Source organism: Perognathus longimembris, chromosome 14 (genome assembly GCF_023159225.1).
Source record: "Perognathus longimembris pacificus isolate PPM17 chromosome 14, ASM2315922v1, whole genome shotgun sequence".
NCBI lineage: Eukaryota > Metazoa > Chordata > Mammalia > Rodentia > Heteromyidae > Perognathus > Perognathus longimembris.
The window spans coordinates 62,062,049-62,075,691 of NC_063174.1; the positions used below are offsets into that span (position 1 = coordinate 62,062,049).

Here is a 13,643-nt window from a genome sequence, read left to right on the forward strand (position 1 = left end):
CCCCGGGAGGCCGGGGCCGAGGGGCGCCGCCGCCGGGGTCTGTGCGGGCTTCCTCCGCGGGGCCGGCCCCGAGGCCCCGGCGCTCTCAGCTGAGGCCCGCCGTGCCCGCCGGGGTCTGTGCGGGCTTCCTCCGCGGGGCCGGCCCCGAGGCCCCGGCGCTCTCAGCTGAGGCCCGCCGTGCCCGCCGGGGCGCGTGTGCGGCCAGGGTGGTGGGCAGGTGGTGCGGGCCCCTTCCCCGCCTCGCTCCCGGCTCAGGCCCCGCCCCGCTCTCCTCCCTGCAGGGCCACCTGGTCCCAGGCTCGCCGGGGGCTCAGAAGTGGGTGTCCCGCTGGGCCAGCCTGGCCGATAGCTACTCAGACCCGGGCCCGGCAGGTTCGTGACCCCGGGGACCTCGCCGGAGCAGGGCGCTGGCCACCGGCCCGGCCGGGCCCTGGTGCCTTGGGAGGGAGGGGCCCGCGGGCGGCTCGGGTGCCCAGGGCCCGCGGCCGCCGTGACGGGACTGGCTCCGTGCTTTGCAGAGGACGGCCCGGGACCCAGAACGGGGGAGCCGGAGGGGGCCCCGCCTGCGCGCACGCGGCGACTGCTTCCCCAGCTGCCCGGCGAGAGGGCCGACGGCCCCGCGGGGCCCGAGGGGGCCAGGAGGCCTGGGCCGGGGCCGCCGGAGCCGGGCGGGGAGCCGGCCGGCCGCCTCCCGGGCCAGGAGGACCTGGACCCCGACAGCCTCAGCGACGCCAGCGGGTCAGACGGGGGCCTGGGCCCCGAGCGGCAGGGGGGAGCGGCGCCCGAGTCCCCAGGAGATGGCCGTCCGGGCCCGGGGCCCGCGGGCCCCCGGGGAGCCGGCCCCCGCCTCCTTCTTCATCGGAGACCAGAACGGGGAGCCCGCCTTCCCCCGGAAACCGCGAGTGGCCCCCGGGGAGGCGGAAGGCCCGGGGCGGGCGGCCCCCCCCGGCCCCCCCCGCGAAGGACGGCGGCCGCGTCAGCGCCGGCGGGAGGGTGGCCCTCCAGCTGCGCGCCGGGCGCTCCCCCGAGCCCGGCGGCCCCGGCCCGGCCCCTCCCAGGGAGACCCCGGCCTTCGTCCGACAGGAGAGCTTCACCAAGGAGCCCGATGGGGGCCCCCCGGCGCCCGGCAGGCCGCCCCGCGTCGCCAGCCACCCCCTGCTGCGGGACCTGGCGGCCGCCCGGGCCTCGCGCGGGGATCCCCAGGCCCCGGACACCCGCCTGATCCTGAAGGAGACCGAGACGGCCTTGGCGGCCCTGGAGGCCCGGCTGCTCTGCAAGGCCCCCGAGCCGGAGGCCGGGGCGGGCGCCCCCGGGCCCCCGGAGGACTCCCTGTCCGGGGACTCGGACGCGGACACCGCCAGCACCGTCAGCCTGCTCAGCGGCAGGAACGGACCCAGCCCCACCACCCCCCGGACCCCGGGGCCCCGGAAGGAGAGCCCGCCGTCCCCGCCGGAGGCGCCGGGCTCCGGGGGCGCCGCCCCGGGGGAGAAGCGGCCGCGCCCGGCGGATCCGGGCCGGCGCCCCGCCGTGCGGTGCGGCCACGGCTCCCGCGGGTCCCTGGACTGGCCGGACGCGGAGCGGGGCCCCGGCCTCGACGCCCCGCCCGGCCCCGACGCGGTCGCCTCCCAGCACGAGGGCCCCGAGGCCCCCGGGCCCCGGCGGAAGCCCGCGCCCTCCCCGCCGCCCCCCGCCCCCCGGGAGGAGCAGAGCCGCGTCTCCCCCGGCGCCCAGAAGGTGCAGCAGGCCCTGACCCGCTCCAACAGCCTGTCCACCCCCCGGCCCACCCGGGCCTCCCGGCTGCGGCGGGCCCGGCTGGGGGAGGCGTCCGACACCGAGGCCGCGGAGGGGGAGCGGGCGCCCGCCCCGCCCGAGCAGGCCAAGAAGCTGACGCGCCTGGACATCCTGGCCATGCCCCGCAAGCGGGCCGGCTCCTTCACCGCGCCCGGCGACGCGGAGCCCGCCCCCCGCCCCCGCCCGCACCGGCTTCTCCGGCCGCAGCGCCGAGCTGTACTGCGGCAGCCGCAAGCCCACCGTGGCCGAGGCCCGGGCCGCCGCCAGGAAGGCCGCCGCCGCCGCCGCCGCCAGCACCGGGGCCCGCCAGCCCTTCAGCCGGGCCCGGCCCGGCAGCGCCAGATACGCCTCCCGTGAGTAGCTGGGGGGGGGGGGAGGCCTGGGGCAGACGTACACACGGGCACCGGCCCCGCGTGCAGGGCGGGCCTGCCGCGCTCCTCTCGAGGGCCCCCCGGGGCCGGGGGGGACAGCAGGGGCTTTTCCAGCCCCCGAGTGGGGCTCGGCTGGGGCTCGCTGCCCCCGGTGCTTTGGGGGACGTGAAGCCCGGTGGAGGCCTCTGTGCCCATCTGCTGGGGGCCAGTGCCCTCCTGAGGCCACAGGCCCAGGGCTGAGGGGGTCGGGCTGCGCCCCCGTGAGCCGCGCCCCCATCTGCACTCTGAGGTCCCTGTGTGCAGTGAGGCGGGGAGGCCGGGTGGGGGTGGAGGGGGATGGGGGGGAGGGGGGTGGGGGGGATGGGAACCCCGGGGGGAAGGGAACCCATCCCGTCCGGGAAGCAGCGTGAGTAGACTGAGTGGATTGGTGCAGCCTGGTGCTTCTGCCCCCCCCCGCCCCCCCCCGCAGCTTCTGTCCCCGGCCCCACCCCCTCCGCTGTGGACTGGACCGGGCCGTGGGGGCCGTGGGGGCCGTGGGGGCCGTGGCGGCCGTGGCCGCAGCTCTGCCCGGGGGACCTGCGGCCCTGCAGCCCCATCCCTTAGCACGCCTTGGCTATCCAGACCTGCTTGCGGGTTCCCAGCAGGCCGGGCAAGCAGTTCCTCCACGCGGCTGCCCCCAGAGCCCATCCCCAAGGGCTGCCGGAGGAGTGCGTCACCCGGGCCCTGGGGCTGGCCCTCCCCGCTGACGGGCTCTCCCCAGGCCCGCTGGACAGGCTCTCCCCAGGCCCGCTGGACAGGCTCTCCCCAGGCCCACTGACGGGCTCTCCCCAGGCCCGCTGACGGGCTCTCCCCAGGCCCGCTGGACAGGCTCTCCCCAGGCCCGCTGACGGGCTCTCCCCAGGCCCGCTGACGGGCTCTCCCCAGGCCCGCTGGACAGGCTCTCCCCAGGCCCGGCTGAGCCCTGCTCTGCCAGCACCCTTCCCTGCCGCCAAGGGTCGACTCCCATCTGCAAGTGCACACCTGGGCTGGGGGTGTCCACCCAGGGCTGGCTTCCATGTGTAAGGTGCACACCTGGGCGTCCACCCAGGGCTGGCTTCCATGTGTAAGGTGCACACTCGGCTGGGGGTGTCCACCCAGGCCTGGCTTCCATGTGTAAGGTGCACACTCACCAGGGGCTGGCTTCCATGTGTAAGGTGCACACTCACCAGGGGCTGGCTTCCATGTGTAAGGTGCACACTCACCAGGGGCTGGCTTCCATGTGTAAGGTGCACACTCACCCAGGCGTCCACCCTGGGCTGGCTTCCATGTGTAAGGTGCACACTCACCCAGGTGTCCACCCAGGGCTGGCTTCCATGTGTAAGGTGCACACTCACCCAGGTGTCCACCCAGGGCTGGCTTCCATGTGTAAGGTGCACACTCGCCAGGGCTGGCTTCCATGTGTAAGGTGCACACTCACCCAGGTGTCCACCCAGGGCTGGCTTCCATGTGTAAGGTGCACACCTGGGCGTCCACCCAGGGCTGGCTTCCATGTGTAAGGTGCACACTCGGCTGGGGGTGTCCACCCAGGGCTGGCTTCCATCTGTAAGGTGCACACCTGGGCGTCCACCCAGGGCTGGCTTCCATGTGTAAGGTGCACACTCACCAGGGGCTGGCTTCCATGTGTAAGGTGCACACTCACCCAGGTGTCCACCCAGGGCTGGCTTCCATGTGTAAGGGGCACACTCACCAGGGGCTGGCTTCCATGTGTAAGGGGCACACTCACCAGGGGCTGGCTTCCATGTGTAAGGGGCACACTCACCCAGGCGTCCACCCTGGGCTGGCTTCCATCCGCAAGGCGCACACTTGCCTGAGGGGTGCGGGTGGCGGTGGCCTCACCGGGTGCTGGGCGGCTGCGATGCTTTTGTCGGGGGTTTTCTGGGCACGGGTGCCCCCCGCCGCCCGGCCTGCCCCGCCGTGCAGGGCCCCACCAGAAGGTCTGAGCGCTGCTCTGTTCTGTTTTGCTTCTGAAACCCATCCACTCGCCCAGACACGCGTCGGCGGCAGCAGGGCTCGGATTACACGTCCACCTCCGAGGAGGAGTACGGCTCCCACCACGGCTCCCCCAAACACACACGCTCCCATGCCTCAACAGCCACGCAGACCCAGCGGGCCGGCGGCTCCGGCCGGGCTCGATCCCGGGCCCCCGGCCCGCGCGACACCGACGACGACGAGGAGGAGCCCGGCCCCTACGGTTTCATCGTGCAGACGGCGGAGATCGCCGAGATCGCCAGGTGAGCGGGCCCTCGGAGGAGGCGCTCGGCGAGAGCTCTGCTCTCCCTCCGCCCCGAGTGGGTTTGGAGCACGCCTGGGTGGGGGGGTGGGGGGCGGAGGCGTGGGAACGCGTGGTGAAAGGACGCGTGGAGGGGCTGTGGGAAGATGGACGGGTGGAGGGAGGACGGGTGGGCAGGTAGGGAGATGGACCGGGTGGGCTGGTGAGTGGCGTATTCGTCATTTCTATGTGGCTGTGACCAAACCTCGTGGGAACACCTTAACGACAGGAATGGTGGGTTTGGGCTCACAGTTTCAGAGGCTCCAGCGCGTGCTCACTGGGCCCCGTTACGGTAGCTAGAGCGTGTGGCAGAGAAAGCGCTCACCTCACGGTGGATAGGAAGCAAAGAAAGGTAGATGGAAAGAAGCCGGGAATGGCATATCTCCTAGGACCCACCCACAGTGACCTACTTCCAGCCAAGTCCTGTCTCCTGAAGTTCTCACAACCTCCCAAAATAGCACCACTAGCTGTGGACCAGACATTCAACACATGAGCCCGTGGGAAACCCAACAGATGTATAGGTGGACAGATGAGTGGGTGGTTAGATCATTGGATGGATGGGTGGATGGATCACTGGATGGGTGGGTGAGTGGATGGATGGGTGGGTGGGTAAATCACTGGATGGGTGGACAGATGGATGGTTGACCACTAGGTGGGTGGGGGGATGGGTGCGTGGATCACTGGATGGATGGGTGGGGGGATGGATGGTGGATCACTGGATGGGTGGATGGGTGGGTGGGGGGATGGGTGCGTGGATCACTGGATGGATGGGGGGATAGAGGGTGGATCACTGGATGGGTGGGTAGGTGGGGGGGTGGATGGGTGCGTGGATCACTGGATGGATGGGTGGGGGGATGGATGGTGATCACTGGATGGGTGGGGGGATAGAGGGTGGATCACTGGATGGGTGGGTAGGTGGGGGGGTGGATGGCGGATTCTGGGTGGGGGGGTGGATGGCGGATCACTGGGTGGGTGGGGGTGAGGGGGTGGGTGGCGGATCACTGGGTGGGGGGGTGGATGGTGGATCACTGGATGGGTGGGTAGGTGGGGGGGATGGGGGGTGGATCACTGGATGGGTGGGTAGGTGGGGGGATGGGGGGTGGATCACTGGATGGGTGGGTAGGTGGGGGATGGGGGGTGGATCACTGGATGGGTGGGTAGGTGGGGGGATGGGTGCGTGGATCACTGGGTGGGTGGGGGGGGTGGATGGCAGATCACTGGGTGGGTGGGTGGATGGATGGGGTAGATGGCGGGTCACTGGGTGGGTGGGGGGGTGGATCACTGGGTAGATGGTTCAGTTGGTAGGTGGATGTCTGGGTGAGCGAATGGGTAGATGAGCGAGCAGGCGCACGTGTGAGGTAAATGGACGGATCGTCCGGTTGGTGGGCTGAGTGGGGCGTGGGGCAGGAGGTGGGGAGGAATCACGGAGCAGCGGTCAGTGTTAGGATGGCTGTGGAAGCGCAGGAGAAGCCCAGGGCCCAGGTAGACAGCGGGTGTTTCTGTTCGTGCCGTTCGCGATTGCTTGAGGCCTCCGGGAGGAAGCGGCGGCCAGAGGCCCGGGGTGGGGATCGAATGCGGACATCTTCACCACAGAGGCGGCCCCCGAGGGGGTGGGGGGCGCAGAATGAGGAGTGGAGGCGGAGCTCCCGGCTGCCCGCGTGGGGGTGGGGGTGGCGCTGTCTGCACAGCGGCGGGGAGCGGGGACGTTGTGCTCCCCAGAGGCAGGCGTGAGCTCTGGACGCAGCGTCCTGGCTGAGCGGAGGGGAGGGCTCGGCAGCGCTGGGAGGAGAGGGGACTGATGGGGCCCAGCCAGCCCCCGGTGCCTGCAGGGCACAGAAGACAGGAGCAACGTGTCCCCCGGACCCAGAAAGGGTGTCAGACAGGACGCGGCTCTGAGACAGGGCGCCCCTGAGGGCGGAGAGATCCTGCTTTCTCTTGATGTGTGGAGGGCGGCACCCCGCTCAAAGGCCCCGGGGGGGGGGGCCCAGTGTGAGCTGGGGGCACAGGTAAGGGGTCCTGGAGTGGAGGCGTGGCCGTGTTCCAGGGCCACCTGGAGTCAAGATGGGTCCTCTGTGGGCTCCGGGCCAGGGCAGGTCCTGGGTGGCCCTGGGTGGCCCTGGGTGGCCCTGGGTGGCCCTGGGTGGCCGGCTCTGCAAGGACGGCAGCAGAGGACTCCTTCCCTCCAGGCCAAGGGCGAGAGGCTGGCCTGAGGGACTCGCCGGTCACGGGCCTGAGGGTCCCAGAGGGCAGGCGACCGGCTTGACAGGCGGCAGGCCTTGGGCCCTAGCAAGGGCCCCCAAGAAGGGGCGCACGGTCCCGGGGGCTCTGGGCTGGCGGTGCCGGGGCCTTGGCAGAAGGGGCAGGAGCTGCTTCTCGCCCACCGCCTCCTCTGCCCCGTCGAGCCGCCCCCCTGCCCCTGGCGCACCGCCTGGTCGGGTGGAGGCCGGTGGGCCCCGTCTCACCCTGGGGGGCAGCCTGCCCTGCCGGCCCCCCCGCGAGGCTTGGAGTAGAAGGGAGAAGCCTGAGTTTGTCAGGCCGGGCTGGCGCCGCCGCACCGGGGGCCGGGAGAGGGCCGCGCCCACGCACACTGCCCCCAGTGCCCGCCGACCCCAGTGCCCGCCGCGCCCACGCCCGCCGCCCCCAGTGCCCACCGCGCCCACGCACGCCGCCCCCAGTGCCCACCGCGCCCACACACGCCGCCCCAGTGCCCGCCACACCCACGCACGCCGCCCCCAGTGCCGGTCGCCCTCAGTGCCCGCCGCCCCAGTGCCCGCCGCGCCCACGCACGCCGCCCCCAGTGCCCGCCGGCCCCAGTGCCCACTGCCCACAGTGCCCGCCGCGCCCACGCACGCCGCCCCCAGTGCCCGCCGCGCCCGTGCCCGCCACGCCCAGTGCCCACCGCCCCCAGTGCCCGCCACGCCCACGCACGCCGCCCCCAGTGCACGCCGCCCCCAGTGCCCGCCACGCCCAGTGCCCACCGCCCCCAGTGCCCGCCACGCCCACGCACGCCGCCCCCAGTGCACGCCGCCCCCAGTGCCCGCCACGCCCGCCGCCCCCAGTGCACGCCGCCCCCAGTGCCCGCCGCCCCCAGTGCCCGCCGCCCCCGTGCCCGCCACGCCCGCCGCCCCCAGTGCACGCCGCCCCCAGTGCCCGCCACGCCCACGCACGCCGCCCCCAGTGCCCGCCGGCCCCAGTGCCCACTGCCCACAGTGCCCGCCGCGCCCACGCACGCCGCCCCCAGTGCCCGCCGCGCCCGTGCCCGCCACGCCCAGTGCCCACCGCCCCCAGTGCCCGCCACGCCCACGCACGCCGCCCCCAGTGCCCGCCGCCCCAGTGCCCGCCGCCCCAGTGCCCGCCGCCCCCGTGCCCGCCACGCCCGCCGCCCCCAGTGCACGCCGCCCCCAGTGCCCGCCACGCCCACGCACGCCGCCCCCAGTGCCCGCCGCCCCCAGTGCCCGCCGCCCCCAGTGCCCGCCGCCCCAGTGCCCGCCACGCCCATGCAGGCCGCCCCCAGTGCCCGCCGCCCCCAGTGCCCGCCGCCCCCAGTGCCCGCCGCCCCTGTGCCCGCCGCGCCCGCCGCCCCGCGCCGGCTCTGTCTGGAGAGGCTCAGGCTCTGCTTTCCTTCCCGGCGGCCGCAGGCTGAGCCAGACGCTGGTGAAGGACGTGGCGATCTTGGCCAGGGAGATCCATGACGTGGCCGGCGACGGGGCCTCCCTGGGGCCCCCCCGCAGCCCCTCCCTCGGGAACATGCCCAGCAGCCCCGCCTCCACCATCTCCGCCCGGGAGGAGGTGAGCGGGCGCCCTGGGGGGGGCGGGGGGAGGGGGGAGCGGAGGGTGGCGGCGTGTGCTCCACTCCCGCCCTCCTGGCCGTGCCCGTGGCCAGCGTGGGCCGGGCGGCTCCCCGCTCGCGTGCCCCCGGAGCTCGCGTCGGGCGACGCCGTGGGAGGGGCGCCCCCGCTCCCCGGCCCCTCGCCGCCCCGCCAGGTGAGCCCACCGCCCCGCCCTGCCCCCCCGCAGCTCGTGCAGCACATTCCTGAGGCCAGCCTCAACTTCCAGAAGGTTCCACCCGGATCCCTGGGCTCTCGGGACTTCAACCAGAACGTGAGCGACGGCTGTGCGGACGGCCTGACCAGGACGAGGCCCCGGCACCGTGAGGAGGCACGGCTCCTCCCGCGCGGCCGGGCGGGGGGGGCGGGGGGCCCTGCCGCCGGGGGGGCGGGGGGGGCCCTGCCGCCGCACTGACCCCCGACCCCCGGCCCCCGCAGGTGATCTTCGATAACCTGATGCTGAACCCGGTGTCGCAGCTGTCCCACGCCATCCGGGAGCACACGGAGCACCTCACGGAGAAGATGAAGTGCGTCGGCCCGCGGCGGGCGCGGGGGCGGGCGGGGGCGCCCCGTGGGGGCAGGGGAGGGGGCGCGCCTCGTGAGGGACGCGCGCGTGCCCCGCAGCCGGGCTCTGCGCGTCTCTGCGCCGGGCTGCCGGCCCCCGCCTCCTCCCTCCCTCCTCAGCCCGGACAGCAGGCAGAGATGAACACCAAGACAGCCCTGCCCCCGACCTCCGCCTCAGTTTCCCTCCCGAGCCCCCCGCAGCAGAGGGGGCGGCTGCTCTGGAGAGCCCCGCGGTCCCCCTGCCTGAGGCCGTCCTGTCCCCGGTCTGTCCCAGGATCCTCTTCCAGAACACGGGCGGGGCCTGGGAGGACCTGGAGGCCAGGGTCAACGCGGAGAACGAGGTGCCCATCCTGAAGACGTCCAACAAGGTGAGGGCCGGCCGACCCCGCTCCTGCCGGGACCCCGGGAGGGCGGGGGGGGGGCCCACACTTCCTCTTCCCTCCCCAGGAGATCAGCTCCATCCTGAAGGAACTGCGGCGCGTGCAGAAACAGCTGGAAGGTGGGTGTGGGGCGGTGAGGAGGCACTGTGTATGTGGGCTCACTCGGGGGGACCCCCGCCCCTGGGGACCCCGCCCCTCGGCCCCCCATCCCTGGGCCTTTGTCCCCTGCCCCCCCCGCCCCTGGGCCCCCATCCCTGGGCCTTGCCCCCTGCCCCCCCCGCCCCTCGGCCCCCATCCCTGGGCCTTTGCCCCCTGCCCCCCCCGCCCCTCGGCCCCCATCCCTGGGCCTTTGCCCCCTGCCCCCCCCGCCTCTCGGCCCCCAACCCTGGGCCTTTGTCCCCTGGCCCCCCCCGCCCCTGGGCCCCCATCCCTGGGCCTTTGCCCCCTGCCCCCCCCGCCCCTCGGCCCCCATCCCTGGGCCTTTGCCCCCTGCCCCCCCCGCCCCTCGGCCCCCAACCCTGGGCCTTTGTCCCCTGGCCCCCCCCCCCGCCCCTCGGCCTTGCCCGACCCTCCTCTCCTCCCCCAGTCATCAATGCCATCGTGGACCCCAATGTCAACCTGGACCTGCTGACAGGAAACAGGGCTCCTGCAGGCCCGGCCCCGCCGGGGCTCGGGAAGGGCCGGGCGGCGGCCGCGAGCCCCCCCTCGCCGGCCCCCACGGCGCCCTCGCTGCCGGCCCTGCCGCTGAGGGGCTTCCCGCCGCGCGCCAGCTGCGGGCCGCCGGGCCTGCCGGAGCCCGCCTTCCTCCCGGACGCCGAGCAGTTCCTGATCTAGGCGGCGGCACGTCCCCCGCCCCCCGCGCACGCGCGTCCTGTGGCCGCCCCACCCACGGGCCGCCTGCCCGGCCGGGTGGTCCTCTGTAAAAACCCCACATGTGCCATAACCCCCGGGGGCCGGGGCCTCCCGTGCCAAGCCCTCCCTCCGCCCCGCGCCCACCCCGCGGGCCTCCCGCGCCCAGCCCTCCCTCAGCCCCGCGCTCACCCCGCGGGCCTCCCGGGCCCAGCCCTCCCTCAGCCCCGCGCCCACCCCGCGGGCCTCCCGGGCCCAGCCCTCCCTCAGCCCCGCGGGCCTCCCGCGCCCAGCCCTCCCTCAGCCCTGCGCCCACCCCGCGGGCCTCCCGTGCCCAGCCCTCCCTCAGCCCCGCGCCCAGCCCTCCCTCAGCCCCGCGGGCCTCCCGCGCCCAGCCCTCCCTCAGCCCCGCGCCCACCCCGCGGGCCTCCCGGGCCCAGCCCTCCCTCAGCCCCGCGCCCAGCCCTCCCTCAGCCCCGCGGGCCTCCCGTGCCCAGCCCTCCCTCAGCCCCTCGGGCCTCCCGCGCCCAGCCCTCCCTCAGCCCCGCGGGCCTCCCGCGCCCAGCCCTCCCTCAGCCCCGCGGGCCTCCCGCGCCCAGCCCTCCCTCAGCCCCGCGGGCCTCCCGTGCCCAGCCCTCCCTCAGCCCTGCGCCCACCCCGCGGGCCTCCCGTGCCCAGCCCTCCCTCAGCCCCGCGCCCAGCCCTCCCTCAGCCCCGCGGGCCTCCCGCGCCCAGCCCTCCCTCAGCCCCGCGCCCACCCCGCGGGCCTCCCGGGCCCAGCCCTCCCTCAGCCCCGCGCCCAGCCCTCCCTCAGCCCCGCGGGCCTCCCGTGCCCAGCCCTCCCTCAGCCCCTCGGGCCTCCCGCGCCCAGCCCTCCCTCAGCCCCGCGGGCCTCCCGCGCCCAGCCCTCCCTCAGCCCCGCGGGCCTCCCGCGCCCAGCCCTCCCTCAGCCCCGCGGGCCTCCCGTGCCCAGCCCTCCCTCAGCCCCGCCGCCCACCCTGCGGGCCTCCTGGGCCCAGCCCTCCCTCAGCCCCGCGCCCACCCCGCGGGCCTCCGGTGCCCAGCCCTCCCTCAGCCCTGCGCCCAGCCCTCCCTCAGCCCCGCGGGCCTCCCGTGCCCAGCCCTCCCTCAGCCCCGCGCCCAGCCCTCCCTCAGCCCCGCGGGCCTCCCGTGCCCAGCCCTCCCTCAGCCCTGCGCCCACCCCGCGGCCTCCCGTGCCCAGCCCTCCCTCAGCCCCGCGCCAGCCCTCCCTCAGCCCCGCGGGCCTCCCGCGCCCAGCCCTCCCTCAGCCCCGCGCCCACCCCGCGGGCCTCCCGGGCCCAGCCCTCCCTCAGCCCCGCGCCCAGCCCTCCCTCAGCCCCGCGGGCCTCCCGTGCCCAGCCCTCCCTCAGCCCCTCGGGCCTCCCGCGCCCAGCCCTCCCTCAGCCCCGCGGGCCTCCCGCGCCCAGCCCTCCCTCAGCCCCGCGGGCCTCCCGCGCCCAGCCCTCCCTCAGCCCCGCGGGCCTCCCGTGCCCAGCCCTCCCTCAGCCCCGCCGCCCACCCTGCGGGCCTCCTGGGCCCAGCCCTCCCTCAGCCCCGCGCCCACCCCGCGGGCCTCCGGTGCCCAGCCCTCCCTCAGCCCTGCGCCCAGCCCTCCCTCAGCCCCGCGGGCCTCCCGTGCCCAGCCCTCCCTCAGCCCGCGCCCAGCCCTCCCTCAGCCCCGCGGGCCTCCCGTGCCCAGCCCTCCCTCAGCCCCGCGCCCAGCCCTCCCTCAGCCCCGCGGGCCTCCCGTGCCCAGCCCTCCCTCAGCCCCGCCGCCCACCCTGCGGGCCTCCTGGCTGGGGCGGGCCGGGGCACACGCCCCCCTCACCATCGCCATTGTGTCTGTCGTTAGCTTTAGGGGAGGAGTCGTGTGCGCCATCACCGGCCTCCGCCAGGCTGGAGCCCAGGCCCCCGCGGCCTCCAGGGGGCCCTGCGTGCGGCCGGAGGCGGGGGGGGGGGGAGGGCCGCCCAGTGGGTGGATGGCCGTGGAGACGTCAGGGGCAGGAACCCCAGGACAGGGCCCCGTTGCCAACACAACTGCCAAATCCGCCGAGCCCTCCGGAGTGGGCTCCGGGCTCCATCCGCGCCCGCCAACGGGCCACGGCACAGACCAAAGCGAGTGCACAGCGGGGCTCCGGAGGCGCCCGTCTGGCCCGAGGGTCCAGGCCTAGGTGCGGCCCCTGGGCCTCCCGCGGGCCCCGGTGCCCCGGGGGGTGGGGCAGGATGGCTGCCGGGTGTGTACCGGGCGGGCCTCTGCCGTCGGCCCGTGGGGCGGCCAGTGCTCGGCAGGCACTAAGCCAAAGAGCCTGTCTGGTGGGCGGGAGGGGTCCCCTGGACCAGGTGCGGGGGGGGGATGCCCGGGCCCCCTGGCCTTCGTGGGGGGACGGGCCCGGATGGGGGCCCAGCTGCTGGGCAGAGGTGTGTGGGACGGACGGACGGAGCCCGGGGGGGGGGGGGGGAGGGTCTCCCTGTTTACACTGAGCTGCCGGTGGGGGCCCCGCCGCAGCCCACCCGATGTTTACGCGAGGGGCGGGGCCGGGGCGGGTCCCCACGTGGAAAGCCTGCTGTCTGCGGGGCGGGGGGGCCGTCAGCCCGTGCCCGTCCCGGGGCCGCCGCGCCGGTCACTGTCGTCCACGCCTCCTCCCCGCTCACCGCTGTACATTTGTTCGTCACAAGTCCGCGCCCCTCCGCACCGGGCCCCACCCCCCCCCCGGCCCGCCTGGCCGCGAGGCGTCCGTACCTTCTCAGGTGGTCTTGTGGATGTCTGTCAGAAAATGGTTATTTTATATTATTTGTCATGGAATTTGTTCAAATAAACATTCTTCTATCACATGGCAGCACAGCAGCGCCTGCCCCTGGCTCCTCTTTGGGGGGGGCCTGGGCCCCAGGGGCTCCTCTGCGGGAATCCACGCTGCAGTTCCGAGGGGGGCCACCGGGGGGGCGCCGCGTCCCCAGCCCGCGGTCCCAGCTCGAGGGGGGCCACCGGGGGGGCGCCGCGTCCCCAGCCCGCGGTCCCAGCTCGAGGGGGGGCGCCGCGTCCCCAGCCCGCGGTCCCAGCTCGAGGGGGCCACCGGGGGGGGGGGGCGCCGCGTCCCCAGCCCGCGGTCCCAGCTCGAGGGGGCCACCAGGGGGGCGCCGCGTCCCCAGCCCGCGGTCCCAGCTCCTCCGGAAGCGGAGATGGGCCCCGTCCCGGCGGGTGGAGGGCGGAGGCCGCCAGGCTCGCGCTCGGACACCGTGTGCCCGCGCACTCTACGCTGGGCGCCGGGACGCGGGCACCGGGTGTGTGCGGGGAGCCCCGTTGCCACCCACCCCGCTCCCCGTGTGGCCGGAAAGAGCCGGGCGCCCCAGCGTCGGGTCGCGGGCCTCACGCGGAGCCCGGTGGCTGTGCCCGCGGCGCCCGCACGTGGTCGCCAGGCCCGGGGGCACGCGCGTGGAGCCGGCCGCAGGCCTTCCCACCCCTGGCTGAGCCTCGCACACGGCTCTGCAACATAAAGCAGGACGTGCACTGAGCGTGGCAGGACCGCCCCCCACC

The 13,643-nt window shown here is 75.5% G+C and overlaps 2 protein-coding genes across 2 annotated transcripts in view; one reads left to right on the forward strand and one right to left on the reverse strand.

Annotated features, from left to right (window-relative positions):
* Cep170b (centrosomal protein 170B) overlaps positions 1-10,242 on the forward strand; it is a 32,784-nt gene extending 22,542 nt beyond the window's left edge. Inside the window, 12 exon segments of the mRNA XM_048362644.1 lie at positions 282-372; positions 519-763; positions 765-941; positions 943-1,956; positions 1,958-2,144; positions 4,189-4,432; positions 8,109-8,259; positions 8,488-8,628; positions 8,736-8,824; positions 9,136-9,229; positions 9,309-9,360; positions 9,828-10,242. Of these exon segments, the coding sequence (XP_048218601.1) occupies positions 282-372; positions 519-763; positions 765-941; positions 943-1,956; positions 1,958-2,144; positions 4,189-4,432; positions 8,109-8,259; positions 8,488-8,628; positions 8,736-8,824; positions 9,136-9,229; positions 9,309-9,360; positions 9,828-10,075 (2,733 nt within the window). The 3' untranslated portion in view covers positions 10,076-10,242.
* Positions 1-13,643, reverse strand: part of Ahnak2 (AHNAK nucleoprotein 2) — a 211,084-nt gene that overhangs the window by 174,947 nt on the left and 22,494 nt on the right.